This window comes from Emydura macquarii, unplaced genomic scaffold (genome assembly GCF_026122565.2).
Source record: "Emydura macquarii macquarii isolate MOO-44397 ecotype Brisbane River unplaced genomic scaffold, CSIRO-AGI_Emac_v2 contig_499, whole genome shotgun sequence".
NCBI lineage: Eukaryota > Metazoa > Chordata > Testudines > Chelidae > Emydura > Emydura macquarii.
This window is the reverse complement of record NW_027130636.1, coordinates 4,764,848-4,781,728: the sequence shown is the minus strand read 5'-3', so window position 1 is coordinate 4,781,728 and position 16,881 is coordinate 4,764,848. Positions and strand designations below refer to the sequence as shown.

General features: G+C 42.5%; 1 protein-coding gene across 5 annotated transcripts in view; it reads left to right on the top strand.

Annotated features, from left to right (window-relative positions):
• STAG1 (STAG1 cohesin complex component) overlaps positions 1-16,881 on the top strand; it is a 322,525-nt gene that overhangs the window by 244,442 nt on the left and 61,202 nt on the right. For all 5 annotated transcript variants that reach the window (XM_067538793.1, XM_067538794.1, XM_067538795.1 and 2 more), the window contains 2 exons: positions 4,129-4,199; positions 15,627-15,714. In XM_067538793.1, the coding sequence (XP_067394894.1) occupies positions 4,129-4,199; positions 15,627-15,714 (159 nt within the window). The remainder of the gene's footprint in view (positions 1-4,128; positions 4,200-15,626; positions 15,715-16,881) is intronic.

Sequence of the window (16,881 nt, the reverse complement as noted above, 5' to 3'; positions counted from 1 at the left end):
TCCATCATTCCCACGCTAGATCCAGGGGACTGGTATGCTGCCCTCAACCTCAAAGATGCATATTTTCATATTACTATTCTCCCCGGTCACAGAAGGTTCCTCAGGTTCATGGTAGCTGGCTGCCACTACCAGTTCTTGGCCCTGCCCTTTGGCCTCTCGTCAGCCCCCAAGGTCTTTACAAAGTGTATGGCGGTGGTGGCCGCTCACCTGCGCCACAAAGGGGTCCAGATCTTCCCATACCTGGACGACTGGCTGATCCGGGGCAGGTCCAGGGCCCACGTGAGGAACAGCCTAACTCTCACCTGTGTGACATGCACCAGACTGGGGCTGCTCATCAACGAGCAGATTCCACGCTCACCCTGGTGCAGCGCATAGAATTCATCAGGGCCACCCTGGATGCCACCCATGCCAGAGCCTTCCTCCCACTGCCTCGCTTCGAGGAGGTGGCTGCCATAATCACCGATCTCCACAGGTCCCCCACGACGGCAGCCAGGCACTGCCTCCAGCTGTTGGGAGAACATGGCAGCCTGTACGTATGTGGTGAGGCTGGCTCGCCTCAAGTTCAGGTCTCTCCAGGCGTGGTTGGCCTCAGTATACATGCCACCCAGACATTCGCTGAACAGGATAGTCACTGTCCCCACCTGGGTACTGTCCTCCCTGGATTGGTGGAGGGAACCGGGGGAGGTTCTGAGGGGTCCCCTTCAGAGACTTGGCTCCTTCAGTAACCCTGATTACAGACGTCTCAGATGTGGGATGGGGGGCCCACATCAGCAGCGACCTGAGCACCCAGGGGCTCTGGTCGACAGACGAGAGGTGTCTTCACATCAATCTTAGGGAGTTCAAGACAGTCTGCTTGGCCTGCAAGGACTTCCTCAGATTCCTAATGGGCAGGATGGTACAGGTCCTCATGGACAATACGGTGGCGATGTTCTATATGAACAGGCAGGGGGCAGCATGCTCCTCGGCTCTTTGCCAGGAGGCAATTTGACTTTGGGACTTTGCTGTCAGGCACGACTTTCACGTATCTGCCTCTCACCTCCTGGGGATCAGGAACGACGAGGCGGATCGCCTCAGCAAGTCGTTCTTACCCCGCCACGACTGGTCACTGCACCCGGAGGTGGTGACTTCAATTTTCCGAAAGTGGGGTGTTCCCCAACTGGACCTGTTCACGTCGTCCTGGAACAGGAAGTGCCCAAGGTTCTGCTCGCTCCGAGGTTGCGAGCCGGGCTCCTTCTCTGATGTGTTCCTTCTAGACTGGACGGGAACCCTCATGTATGCATTTCCCCCCATTCCGCTGCTGCCCAAAGTCCTCTTGAAGATCAAGAGGGACAAAGCGGACATCATATTGATTGCCCTAGCATGGCTGAGACAGCATTGGTTCAGCATGTTGCTGGACCTGTCCATCGCCATGCCGATCCCACTCCTGAGGCGCTACGACCTGCTCTCCCAGGACCAGGGTCGCCTGCTGCACCCGGACCTGGACTCCCTCCACCTGACGGCATGGAGACTCCGTGGTTGACGGAGGGAGAGAGCGCCTACTCCATACAGGTCCAGAAGGTTCTGCTGGGCAGCAGAAAACCTTCCACTCAGGTGGTGTACCGGGCCAAGTGGAAGCGTTTTACCTTTTGGGCGGAGTCCCGGGGTATCTCACCGAGCTGTTCGGCCATACAGGCGATTTTGGAGTATCTCCTCCATTTGAAACTCCAGGGTCTAGCACTGGCCTCCCTGAAGGTGCACCTGGCGGCCATCTCAGCCTTCCACCAGCCGATGGAAGGACGGTCTCTATTCTCCCACCCCAGTCAGGTTCCTCAAAGGGGTGGAGAGGCTATACCTGCAGGTCGGAGATCCGGTGCCTCCCTGGGATCTGAACCTGGTCCTCATCATGTTGACAGGACCCCCCTTAGAGCCCATGGCTACAAGCCCGCTGTTCGTCCTCTCCTGGAAGGTAGCCTTCCTTGTGGCCATTACATCGGCTAGGAGGGTCTCCGAGATAAGAGCATTGACCTCGGAGCCCCCCTACATGGTTTTCTATAAAGATAAGCTCCGACTGAGACCCCACCTGGCTTTCCTGCCGAAGGTGGTGTCCCAGTTTTGCTATAACCAGGATATCTTCCTCCCCGTGTTTTTTCCTAAACCACACGGTTCATAGGAGGAGCGGAGATGGCATTTGCTGGACGTCAGTTGAGCCTTGGCCTTCTACATCGAGCAGACCAGGCCGTTCCGGAAGTCATCGCAGCTGTTTGTGGCAGTGGCGGACCAGATGAAAGGCTCATCCGTCTCCACCCAGCTCATCTCCACCTGGATCACCGCTTGCATCAGGACCTGCTACAAGTGGGCGAAGATGCCGCTCCCAGGAGCTGTAACAGCACACTCAACCAGAGCCCAGGCTTCATCCGCGGCCTTCCTGGAACGAGTGTCCCTGCAGGACATCTGCAGAGCAGCGACCTGGTCGTCAGTCCACACCTTTACGTCCCACTACGCCGTCGTGCAGCAGGCGAGAGAGGATGCGGGCTTCGGCAGGGCCGTGCTGGCAAGAGCAGCTCCACGCTGACTCCTACCCATCTCCAAGGTATGGCTATTTAATCACCTATGTTGGAATGGATATGAGCAATCACTTGAAGAGAGAAAACAAGGTTACTTAGCAGTAACTGTTGTTCTTCGAGATGTGTTGTTCATATCCATTCCACACCCACCCTCCGTCCCCACTGTCGGAGTCGGCAGAAAGAAGGGACTGAGGGCCCGCAGGGTCGGCAGTGCCCTATGTACTGCGGCATGAGCGCGGTACTCCAGGGGGCGCCTGAGTAGACCCTACGGGGCTTGCTAAGGGGAAAAAGGTTCCGGGAATCTGTGCACGGGGCGCGCACACACCAATATTGGAATGGATATGAGCAACACATCTCGAAGAACAACAGTTACTGGTAAGTAACCTTGTTTTTTCACGGGAAAGGGGCAGTTTTAACATATTTCCCATTTTGAAAAATTTCGAAAAAAGTGTTTTGGAATTATTGGCAGAAACCTTTTTGACATATTCAAAACAAAATTCTGTTTTTCAGTTTGAAATAAATTTTTGTTTCAAAGTTTTAGGTTTTTTAGTTAAAATGTAGAGAAAAATTTAAAATGCTGAAATCAAAATAAAACATTTCAAACTTATTGAAACATTATTTTAATTTAATTTTTAATTAATTGGTTTTAGTTCATGTGATTTCGCCCCCTTCCCCTCCAAATTGTATTTTCTGTTTGTGAAAATGTTTTAGATTTCAACTTTTTTGTCTCAATTTGGGATGGGAAAATTTTTCAAAATCTCTCAAACTCTTACTGTACAGGAAAATTATTTCTTTTCCAGCTCTAGTCAAGTCATTTAATGCAGTGGTTCTCAACCTGCGTGTCTGCAGACTATGTCACACGGGTCCACAAAAGATTTGGACTGAAAACTGACTGAAGAGAATTCAACTATGTATACAAACAGTAGGTTTCCAAAAGGGTCCATACTGCCATTTGAAATTTCCAAAGGAGTCCACACCTCCATTTGAAATTTGTTAGACACCCGCAAACGAAAAAAGGTTGAGAATTACTGGTTTAATGCACTCAGCATTCTGGGCAGTAGGGCGTTCTGTTACTATGATGATGAGTGCAGCATAAGGACCTGAACTAGAATAGAAATTCTGCCGCTGGTCTTTGTAAACTCTTGTTGCATCAGTGGAGTCTCTGCTATGAACTGAGGATAACATTGTCTCTTTTCTTTTATTCCCAGCTCTCAGGCTATAATTAAAATGCAATTCAGTACTCTTTACAGAATGAGTTTGAAACCCCTGCCTTAGTATTTTTCCTCAGGAAATGACTGTTACTGTCAAAGGTTGTTTGTGTGTACTGATACTGTGATATGGCTTAATGAAGTCAGACAAGTCTTGCTGATTTCATGTTACTACACAGTGCTTACTTAAAATGTCCATTATTATTATTTTTCATTTAGAAATCAAGAGTCTAGGCATAAAATAGTGATTTTGACATCATGAGCCAGTTGAAATGTCAACATAAGACACTATGTATAATTGTTAGTTTTCCTCACCATGCAAAGAGATGAGCTTATTTGAATCACTGAGTCCTTGATGAATATTCTTTCATTTCCAGGGAGAAGAAGCTGATGATGATGATATATACAATGTGCTTTCCACTTTGAAGAGATTAACTTCTTTTCATAAGTATGTGTATTTACTTGTATCAACTATGTCAAGTGATGATGTATAATGTTAGCCAATAAAAGCTGATACTCAAAATTTAAAAAGATGAGGAAAATGATGTGCTAAAATATGAAAAACAGGAGACATACAGCAACAGAAGGGCTTTGATTCAGCAAATCCAATTGAAATCAACACCTTATAACTATTTTGGTTAGGGGTGTGATGTTTTTATTAAAATAGTTGTACTGTAAATCCCCTACATGGCTTTTACTGTTATGGTTTCTTCTCCATTCTCCCATGTCAGACAGTCTTCACAGTGGTGGCGCTCCCTTTGTCCATATCAGCTGAGGTTAGAACAGAGCTTTGCTCTGAGCAGAGGCTTAAGACCAGACCTCAGGAAGAACTTTCCAAAATACTCTGCCTCCTCCAAGGGGTACACAGCAGACTGAAGGATTCCCTTTGGATCAGACCTTTCATAGGATTTTTTAAAGATTTTTAACTAAAATCACTGTTTCTTCATTAGTGGTGCGATCTTTCTTCTCAAAACTGCAAAACTTAAAAAAATATATATATATATATTTTGGCTTTCTGAAGAGGGTCTAAAGGACAGCACTTTGCCTCCCTTTCCCCCTCAGCAATAGAAGTGACTGCAGGCCACAGGAAAAAACCTGACTCCCAGCCAGCTTGTGAGAGAAGTCCATGCTGAGACAGTTGAGCAAGGCTGCATGGAAGTTCTGTTCAGTGAAACCAGGCCAGAATCTGTGGCATGGAATTGAGCATTCTTCAAAGCCCTCCTGCCTCTCCCGTAGGCATGGGCCCCTATTCCCGTAGTTTGCAGAGGAGGCAGGAAACGAATCCTGAATTTTGGAGGAAGGCAAATTCTTTCCACAATAGCCACATGAAAGAAATCCTGCCACCGGCCAGCACGTAGGTAAGGTCTGTGCTGAGATAACTACAAAGCATCCCCTTTTCCATTTTATTTACCTGCAATGCCTTAGGTGCCACGAAAGGTGCAAGTGCCTGTGACCTCTTTGATACCAATGAGTCACTTGTCTCCAGTGGCTCTAGCTCAGTCCTCTGTGCAGTTAGTCCCCATTCAGCCTGGATCCAACAGCAGGAAGCATGGGGTGAAGTGATTCAGATCCCCTTCCCTATGTGATGGACCTACCTCTCCCTTCCAGCCTCCAGGGGTCTCACAGGAGGTCTACCATTTTCCGTAGGGAGACATGCACGATACATGCCTGCAGACTCTTTTCAATTTCCACCCCCCCTCCTCCCCACAGGGCCACTGCCCTCTTCTATCAGGGATTTGGCACAGGGACTAGCGAAGGATATTGCTCATAATCACCTTTTAATGGAGTAGCACAAATTCCTAAAACCTCTCATGAGCGTATATCCCTGCTAGATCCTTTAAAGAAAAGGAGAACTCTCTGAAACGGGTTTTGAGCAAGATACAGCAGACTCTCACTTAAGCTTCCCAAAATTCACTATGGGGTCTAACTTCACAGGTATGTTTTTAGAAAACAAAACACTGAAATTTAAAAAAGAGTAAAGTTGGGGGAAAGTTATGTAATTCCATGTCAACTGGTTTATGCAAATGTAAGGTAGAGTGAGAATACAAATTCAAGACTTATTTATACCTAAATACTAAAAGGTGTTCTATACACTGCCTAAGGGTAAGTTTGCTGTGGCCTCCTTAGTAAAATGCATAGTCATACCACTTGAGGGAGTATTCCTGCCAGACAGGAGAATAAGATTAAAGCTCTGATCAAACTTGGATGCCACAACATTAGCCCCAAGAGTATTGGCTGCAATCTCTTATTGTGGACGTTTGTACTCAACTAGGAGGCCATTGTGAGCATGCACCCCTCAAAAAAAACCTAAACTAGTTTTCCCTAGCAGTGTTTTCCAGATTAATGCTTCACCTGACTCTGATTTGCTGTACATTCAAATCTAGCAAAGATATGTCCTGGGACAAGCATGGCTCCACTTGAGGAAAACAGACTTGCAGGCTAGCATCTGATGTCCTTTCAAATATTTTGTTGGTGGACTCATAGGAGAGAATCTCAAAGCAGTCACTAAGGCTTTAGACAAGGAAAGAAGCCCCTCCCTCCTTCCAGTGAGAGAATCTTAAAACTTCCTTATCTTAGCAGTTTTTCCCTTTGTAGCCACTGCTCCTCAAGATTGTACCATAGAGATTACACATTACGAGGAAACCATTGTTGCCTTTCTTGAGGCTTGGAAGATCCTGGCTGGGCTTTCTCAAAAACTTTACGTCTTCAAAAGCTTCACTTGATTTTGGGTTTTCCATATCTTGGCAGACTTTCCCCGTCTATTGGGGTGCTTCAGGGAAGACTGTCATCTGGGAGTGAACCACATTAGAAAATGGGTGCTTGCGATAATCAGAAGATGATGCAATAGTCCATCTCCCCACATATTGGAACAATAATACCATTTCTGTGGAGATAGAGATTTTGGAAAGGACACAAGATTCTTCGTGGTTCGAAGAGAAACAATAGCATGCAGCTCACTTTAGATCTCAGGTCTCTCAACATATCCACAAGGAAATCAGTACTCCAGGTAGAAATACTGAAATCCATCATTAAAGAATTTTCTTCCCAAGTCTTCAGAATATTAAAATAAACCCCCAGAAATCTACTGAAGATATGATCAGGGAGAGTCACCCAGAGATCTTCAGCTTCTGCTACAAGAAGAGGCATTTTCAACACAAGGTATTCCGTTTTTGGACTTGTAGTGTCTACACAGATATTCACAAATGCCATATCATCCCTCCCTTCAAGTGAAAGTGATGTCTGGATGACATTCTCATATTATACAGAGTCCAGTAACCATTCCTAAAAGCCTTCAGAAACATGACTTCAAGTGAGCAAGTGTAAGGGACAATTACAGCCCTCACAAAACTCCAGCATCTAAGCTATCATCCAACACTATCTTTATTTCAGATGAGAGATGTAAGAAAGTAATGTCTTATTTGCCAAACATTAGTATATCTCTTTTAAGACAAAGTTTCTGACTGAGCTTCTGGGCTAGTTGGTTTCATACGTGGATATCTAGCACAACTTGCTTCACTGCCAGCCAACAAATCAGTATATAAAGATCATGGTCCAAATCCTGTACTAGTATCCCTTGGTGAATTCATTCTTAATATTATTTAACAACTACCTGATGTCAGCTCCACAGAAGCTGGCTAGCAAAACAGATGATACCAGACTCCATGTAAGGGAAGCACATGTGGCCCAACAAGGAGACATGGAATATAACCTGTCTCATATTAAGGACCATCAAACTCGTATCTCCATTTCCAGCAGATGACTCTTCAGAAACATGGTCTGTATGTAATTGCTAAAAAGGTAGAAAACCTTCAGTACTGCTTAGAGAAGTAGCCTTTTTCATGTCTTGGGTAGAAGCTCTTGCTCTGCTCTTAAGGTTCTACACTAAGAAGCACAGTCAGTCAGCTGGCTCAGCAAGACACTCTTAGAACCAAAGGATTGCAGTCCTGTTCAGCTAGCTTTTCCGTGCCTCACAGGCAAGGCTGGAACACTATTGATTATCCTATTTGCATCCAAGTCCAGCTGGAGAACCAAAAGAGGTAAAACATTACAAAGACAAACAAATCAAGAATGAATATCCAGTGCTGACTGATATATCATCTGGGAAGCTGAGAGGAAGGAACTACAGCTACTCATTGTAAGAAGGTGATTAGCATCTTCCTAGCATTTTAGAGGATATTAAAAAATGGTGTATATGTACCATCTGATGCTGAGATATTGGTGTTATATGGGATACACATCAAGGCAAAGTCATAGAATCATAGAAGATTATGGTTGGAAGGGACCTCAGGAGGTCATCTAGTCCAGCCCACTGCTCAAACAGGACCAACCCAACTAAATCATCCCAGCAAGGGCTTTGTCAAGCCATGCCATAAAAACCTCCAAGGATGGAGATTCCACCACCTCCCTAGGTAACCCATTCCAATGCTTCACCACTCTCCTAGTGAAACAGTTTTTCCTAATATCCAACCTAGACCTCCTCCATTGCAACTTGAGACCATTGCTCCTTGTTCTGTCATCTGCCGCCACTGAGAACAGCCTAGCTCCATCCTCTTGGAAACCCCCCTTCAGGTATTTGAAGGCTGCTATCAAATCCCCTCTCACTCTTTATTTCTGCAGACTAAATAAGCCTCTCCTCATAATCCATGTGTCCCTGCCCGCTAATAATTTTCGTTGCCCTCCCCTGGACTCTCTCCAATTTGTCCACATCCTTCCTGTATTGGAGGAAGTGAGCTGAAGCAAGGACGTTCTGGTGTTTCTGGTGGGACTCAAGGCTGACGCTTTTTGGAAAGACAAGTCAGTGACTGCAGGAATATATGCCTGTAAGAAATCAATGAAAATTTCTCGTCATTGTCACATAACAGATTCCTGAGGACAACCAATCTAATCAGTTTTCTGGAATAAGAACAGAAGAATGGACATAGTGGGTCAGACCAATAGTCCATCTAGCCTAGTACCCGGTCTTCTGACAGTGGCCAATGCCGGATGCTTGAAAGGGAATGAACAAAATGGCAATTATGAAGTGATCCATCCCCTGTCATCCACTCCTAACATATGGCAGTCAGAGGCTTAGGGAAACCCAAGGCATGGGTTGCATACCTGACCATCTTGGCTAATAGCCATTGATGGAACTCCATGAACTTATCTAATTCCTCTTTTTAACCCAGTTATACTTTTGACCTTCACAACATCCCCTGGCAACGAATTCCACAGGTTGACTGCATTGTATGAAGAAGTACTTGCTGCCTATTTATTTTATTGGGTGACCCCTGTTGGTGTGTTATGTGAAGGGTAAATAACACTTCCATATTCACTTTTTCCACACCATTCGTGATTTTATAGACCTCTATCATATTGCCCCTTGGTCCTCTTTTTTCTAAGATGAACAGTCCCAGTCATTTTAATGTCTCCTCATATGAAAGCTGTTCCATACCCTTAGTAATTTTTGTTGCCTTTCTCTGTACCTGTTTCATTTCTAATATACCTTTTTTCAGATGGGATGACTAGAAATGCCCACAATATTCAAGTTGTGGACATTCTATAGATTTATATAATGGCATTATGATATATACGGTCTTATTGTCTATCGCTTTCATAATGGTTCCTAACATTTTGTTAGCTTTTTTTTCCACTCCACTGCTCATTGAGCAGATGTTTTCAGAGAACTATCCGCAAAGACTCCAAGATCTTTGAGTGGTAACAGCTAATTTAAATCTCATCACTTTGTATGTAGGGTTGGGAGTATATTTTCCAATTTGCATTACATTATCAACACTGAATTTCTTCTGCCATTTTTTTGACCAGTCAACCAGTTTTGTGAGATTCCTTTGTAACTCTTCACAGTCTGTTTTGGACTTAACTATCTTGAGTAATTTTGTATCATTGCAAACTTCACTACTTCACTGTCTACATCTTTTTCCAAGTCATTTATGAATGTGTTGAACAGCATTTGTCCCAGTACAGAGCCCTGGGGAGACCCCACTATTTACCTTTCTCCATTGTGAAAACTGACATTTTAGTCCTACCTTTTGTTTCCTGTCTTTTAACCAGTTAATGATCAATGAGAGAAGCTTCCCTCTTATACCATGACTGTTTACTTTGCTTAAGAGCCTTTGTTGAGGGACCTTGTCAAAGTCTTTCTAAAAGTCCAAGTACACTACATCCACTGAATCCCCCTTGTCCACCTGTTTGTTGATCCTCAAAGAATTCTAATAGATTGGTGAGGCATGATTTCTCTTTACAAAAGCCACGTTGACTCTTCCCCAACAAATCATGTTTGATTGTGTCTGATAATTCTGTTCTTTACTATAGTTTTAACCTATTTGCCTATTGCTGAAGTTAGGCTTACCAGCCTGTAATTGCCAGGATTGCCTCTGGAACCTTTTTTAAAAATTCCTATCACATGAGTTATCCTCCAGTCATCTGGTATTAGACGCTGATTTAAATGATAGAGTACATACTACAGTTAGTAATTTGTATTTTCATATCGGAGTTCTTTCAGAACTCTTGATTGAAAACCATCTGGTCCTGGGGACTTATAATTCAATTTATCAATTTGCTCCAAAACCACCTCTGACACCTCAATTTGGGACAATTTCTCAGATTTGTCACCTAAAAAGAATGGCTCAGGTGTAGGAATTCACCTCACATCCTCTGCAGTGAAAATGGATGCAACAAATCCCTTTAGTTTCTCCATGATGGTTTTGTTTTCCTTGAGTACTCTTTTAGCACTTCGATCGTCCAGTGGCCCCACTGATTGTTTGGCAGGCTTTCTGCTTCTGATGTCCCTAAAAAAAAAAAAAACTTTATTTCTTTTGAGTCTTCTCCTAGTTGCTCTTCAAATTCTTTTTTGGCCTGCCTAATTATACTTTTTCACTTGACTTACCAAACTTTATGCTCTTTTCCTCAGTGGGATTGGACTTCCAGTTTTTAAAGGATGCCTTTGTGCCTCTAACTGCCTTTTACTCTGTTGTTTAGTCATGATGGCATTTTTTTGGCCTTCTTACTATTTATTTTAAATTTGGGGTATACATTTAATTTGAGTCTTTATTGTGGTGTTTTAAAAAAATTTCCATGCAGCTTGCAGGCATTTCATTTTTGTGAAGATCCCCTTTCTGAAGCTAAATGCTACTGTGGTGGGCTTCTTTGGTATTCCCTCTCTCTTTCTCTCTCTCACACACAGCCAGGTGCCTGGGATAGACATCACTGAGAATGCCACACTCAGGGCAGACTGCAAGAAATAGCAGTCCCCTAAGCTGGTGGTTTATTCTATAATTAGATTCACCAAGCCAGTAACAAGAGCGCTTCTGCAGTACCACACTGGTTAATCAAGCCAAACACAGTCCCCTTTAGGCATTCCAGCCCTTGGCTTCCATCCAGGCAACGAAGTCTAATATGGTAAGAAGTTATTGAAAACACATTTCACCAAAAGTGAGGTTCTTACTGATCCCAAAGGATCAGACATATATCCACAGGTCAACATCAATCTCAGATCTTATTCAAATACCACGCTGTCAGCCAATCCTGAGTAAACTAACTAAAGATTTATTAATAAAAAAAATAAGAGTTATAAATGGTTTAATAGATCATATGCATACAAATGATTGCAAAGTCCTTATATCAGGTTTTTAGCAGTGATGGAATAGATTGCTGGCTTGCAAAAGTCTCTCTGGTAACTTCCAAAAGATTGGAAGTCCTCAGTCTATAGTTCAAGATGCTCCTTTAGGTTGTAAATCCACATTCCAGAGAATTGGAGCAGGAAAGAGACAAAATGGAGGTGTCTCAGAGGTCTTTTATATCCTCTGCCATGTGCCTGGAAATTTACTGTCCCAAACAAAGTCCACAGCTCAGGTGCATGGAAAATTACTGGCCCGAGATGGAGTCCAGAGTCATATGTTCTTCCGTGCTTTTCTGCCTCATAGGGCAGTCATTGCTTATATTCTTTCTGAGGCATCCACAGGAAAGGCTTTTACTGGGTGGGCCATTAACACCTAGCTGTCTAGCCCATCTGATGCAAATCTGTCTGAGGGAGGTGTCATCCAAGAATACAATTCATGTTTTAGATACAAGTATTTAACCAATATTCATAACTTTAGATACAAAGATGATACACGGATTTAATCAGGATGATCATATTTAGGAAATCATAACTGTTCCATTGATACCTTACATGACATACTTTGTAGAAGACTTATGGAAGTTGTGTAACAGTGGTAGCAACAGTGATAAAAATGGTCATCTTTAATCATACAGCATCAACTCCACCCCACAAAAGGATGTTAAGTTTAATTATATTATCACTATTACAAAGCAGTTCAGCTATATTCACCTCTTGGACCAGATACTCAAGTTTACTCTTCTTAGTATTTACACTTCTAGCATTTGTATATAAGTACTTAAAAATGTGTCACTTTTTAGTTATCTGCCATTATGTAATGTAATTGAATGGGATTTATTTTCATGTGACTGTTTCTCTTCAGTTCCTACCTGTACTTTATCAACTTCTGTTTTTTCCTGTTTCCTAGGATAATCCCCATTAATAGATCCTCCTCTATGAGATGTCTTTGTCCAAATCATGTGCTCTTCCACACTTCTTGGCTTTCCTACAGCCTTTTGAATTATACTTGCCAGCAATCTGGTTCCATTTTGGTTTAGGTGGAGCCCATCCTTCCTGTAGAGGCCCCTCCTTTCCCAAAAGCATTTGAGAGAATGCTACCACTGAAGTTTTGGACTTGAATCTCTTACCTAGTAGCCTAAATTTGGCCACCAGGACCTCTCTCCTATCTTTCCCTATGTCACTGGTACCAATATGCTGATTCCTATCATGATCTTAATCTGTGGGCTGCAGGTCCTAACAACAGCACCTTTCACCTTCACAGTTGGTACATGTCTTCCTCTTCTCAATGAAAGTATCTTGTCTGCTCACCACCTCTTTGTCCCAAATGGGGGTTAAAACTCGGTTTGCTGTCAGTGAAACCTCAGTTACACATTCTAGCATACATGGTCATACTATGAATTAACCATGCCTCCATCTCCAATGTCGTCACAGTTTTCCTCATAGAATAGGAAATTGTAAATTGTTGCTGTACTGATTGAATGCATGCATTCTAAGAAAGCAGAAATGCTTAAATTGGGTGTGAACAAAGCCTACAATGGAATAAAGATGGATCTAGCAGAGGCATTCAAAGCCTCCAATACAACTGTCATTACCAATATGAAAAGAGCAGTGATTTTGTGGGCAGAGAGATACATACACTTTTCATAGATTCTGAGGCCAGAAGGGACAATAGTAATCATCATGTCTGACCTCCTCTATAACACAGACCAGAGCAATTCCCCAAAGTAATTCCTACGACAGATCTTTTTGAAAAACCTCCAAGATTGATTTAAACATTGTCAATGATGGAGACTTCACCACAACCCTTGGTAAATTATTCCAGTGTTTAATTACCCTTTCTGCTAAAAATGTACATATTATTTCCAGTCTGGATGTGTCTAGCTTCAACTTTCAGCCATTGGCTCATGTTATAGCTAGACTGAAGAGCCCATTATTAAATATTTGTTGCCCAGGTAGATATTTATACACTATCATCAAATCAACCTTCTCTTTGTTAAGCTAAAAAAATTGACCTGCTTGAATCTTTCACTAGGAGGCATGTTTCAAATCCTTTAATCATTCTAATGGTTCTTCTCTGAATCCTCTCCAATTTATCAACATCCTTCTTGAATTGCGGGTACCAAAACTGGACACAGTATTCCAGCAGCAGTCACACCAGTGCCAAATAAGCTCTTTACTCCTTCTTGAGATTCCCCTGTTTATGCATTCCAGGATTGTATTAGTTCTGTTGGCCACAGCATCATACTGGGCGTTGAGCTGATTATCCATCATGACCCCCAAATCTGCTTTGAGTCACTGCTTCCCAGAATAGAGTCCCGCATTCTGTAACTGCCCTACATTCTTTGTTCCTAGAGGTATACGTTTAGCTTTAGCTTTATTGAAATATATATTATTTGTTTGTGCCCAGTTTACCAACTGATGCAGATCTCTATGAATCAGTGACCTGTCCTCTTTATTTTTTACCACTCCCCCAGTTTCTGTGTCATTGCAAACTTTTGAGGAGAGCCTGTAATGCTACTGTATGGCCTTAAATCCTCATTTTGTGTTGACATCCTCTCCCCACTGATGTAGCATTTGGTAGAAGGGTGTTACAGAACACAGTGCCTCAGTAATTCTTAAGTTCCTTTTCAGTTCTACATTCATAAATTTAATCTTTCCTCCTTGCTGCTTTCTGCACCCCATTGTAAAGACTGTCTGACATGGAGGGAACTAAGAGGGAAAATTCTGTCTTACCTATGAATTTTCATTCTAGTACCCTCCATGTCAGACAGTCTGATCCTCCCTCAGAATATTGCATTATGACTGGGGATTTCTTCTGGCTATTGTTCACTTGTTAAGTAGTTTGGAAGAGAAGAGGTTGTTTCTCCAAGAAATCCCTAAATTTCATGTCAAGTCTCTTCTGCAAATAGTTTGAGTTGAATAGCATTAAACTTTTGTACAGTTAGTACTTTTCAGCTTTGGAGGTTATTGTTTTGGAGAATTCTTCCTGAAGGGCAGACCTAAGCCTAGGCTCAGAGCAAAGATCTGGTCTGCTTCCAGTTGCCATAGAAACAGAGAACACCCTCTGTGAAGACTGTCTGTCACTGAGCGTCCTAGAATGAAAATTCACAGGTAAGACAGAATTTTCATTTTCTCCTTCCCTACAGGAATAAATTGTTTCAATATAATAGAATCCACACTAGGGGGTTGTACCATTTTAACTGTGTTGGTATTATTAAAATGGTACAACTTTTGTGTGTACAAGTTTTCATGTGCTTTGTTGAATCAGGGTCAGTGTGTACAAGATTGTTCAGAGGTAGTAACCTGGGGACCTAGAATTTACATATAACATATGTCATTGTCATGCAGTCAAACCTACCTGAAAATCAACTTTTAGGTGTGAGGGTTTGTTTATATGTTAGTTTTTTTGTCTTTAGAGTCTTCTACAATTCTCCTACTGTTCAAGAGCTTTTAATTAAATGATATGAGTAAATACAAACCTTACAGCAGAGACTGCCCCAATATTTCTTCACTTTTCAGTACAAGATTAGTTTTTATAACTGTGTATAACAATCAGTTCTTCAGCAATAAGAGTGTAGCTTACACTGTCATTGAAGTCAGTGAGATGCTACATAGGCTCAGGCATCCACTCGCATGGTTTTCTATGAAGAATCAGGAATGTATAACTTGATGTGAAGTGACTGGTCTCGTGCGCTTTTCTCAATACTCTCCCTCTCCAGTTTCCTGTGACTAGATCCCATTCTGTCTTACATTAGATGTTTTTGAATGTTTCATATTTTAAAATTAAATATTTTATTGCAAATAACTAGCGAAAAATACCTAAATTTACGTTGCCTAAATTATTTTTCATTTAAAATATTTTGTTTGACTTCACTTGGGTGTATCTGCCATAATGCCAGAGAAATGCCTGCTGAATTTCCAGAAGTATTTAGAATCACAGAAGTAAGCTGGTTTAGAGGCAAGTTCGAGACATGGTACTTTGACCATAATTCAGCTACCTCCGTGTAACTTTATAAATGCGTATGATGTGCATTAATTTTAATTCTGCATTATGAAAATCTTTTGTGGTAAAATATTCCTAGTTTATGAAAAAGCACAGCTTCAGATTTTAATGTAGTGTGATCAAACTGCTCTGTTGTTTCAACATTTCAAACAAATACCCAACTACTAATTGAGCCTTCAAGACAGATTTCTTCATGTATTTTTGATTTTTGGGGGAACACAGCTAATGTCTATTTTTTTTATTGCCTTTTGTTTTAGTGCTCATGATCTCACAAAATGGGATCTGTTTAGTAACTGCTACAGATTACTGAGGACTGGAATTGAACATGGAGCTATGCCAGAACAGGTACAATTAGCAATGTACATGTTATATAATTTGGGGAAGTTAAGTTTTTGGAGTTTGAGGTGAATAATCATAGAGAAGCACAATAAGTTAATGCCCTAGTCTTTAATTTCCTGATACCACAGTTCAAAGCATGCTTTTTGGTCACACAGTGAAATTAATTTTAATGAAATTCCTGGGATTTTCAATTAAAAGTTAGTGTATTGAGGTGCAAGGCTGGGAGTCAGGGGACTTGGGTTCTGTTCTTGGCTCTGCTGCTGACTCACTGTGTGACTTTGGCCAAATCACTTAGGCCCAGATTTTTAAAGGAATTTAGGCATTGCTGCGGACAACACTGCAACACTTAAATGATTTTGGAGCCTCAGTTTCATTTTCAAAAGAGATTTAGGAGCCAAAATCCTATTGACCGACAATGGGATTTAGGTCCTAAATCCCTTTTAAAAATGAGACAAGCTCCTAAATCAGTTAGGAGTTGCAGCGCTGATCACAGCAGTGCCTAAATACCTTTAAAAATCTGGGCCTTAATCTTCCTATGCCTCAGTTTCCTCATCTTTAAAATTTAGATAACATTATGTACTCTGCTGTGGAATGTGCTATATACGTAAAACATTAGAATTAAGATTACACTATAATGCTGGCCCAATGACTATTTAAGTATTTATCCACAGTGGAACAGTCACTGGGCTGGACAGCAAGAATGACTTTGTAGTCCAGTGGTTAGGGCACCCACATGGGAGACCCAGCATCCATTCCCCCTGCTCCAGGCACGCTTTCATTATTTATGCACAGTGCAACAGCTCCAACAGGAGAGATGGAAGGAGCCCCACATCAGAGTATCCCATAGCTCAGTGGTCAGACTACTTTTCTGAGGGGTGGGAAACCCCTGATCAAATCCTTCCTTTCCCTCTGATGGAAAGTGGAATTGAACCTGAATCTCCTACATCTCAGGCCAGTGCTGTAACCATGGACTAAAGGTTATAAAGTGGGCTTCTTGCTAAAATGGCTTAAGCTGCCTACTCTAAGGAGGGTTCTTGATTTCAGAATCACAAGCAGAGCTAGCCACTTCCCTGGAGCCCAGACTAAGAAGCCTTTCCCCATGAGAAGGGTGGGGTATAGCATGCGCTCCTCTGGTCAGCATCTCCCATTGGCTGTCTTAGGTGGCTCCCCACC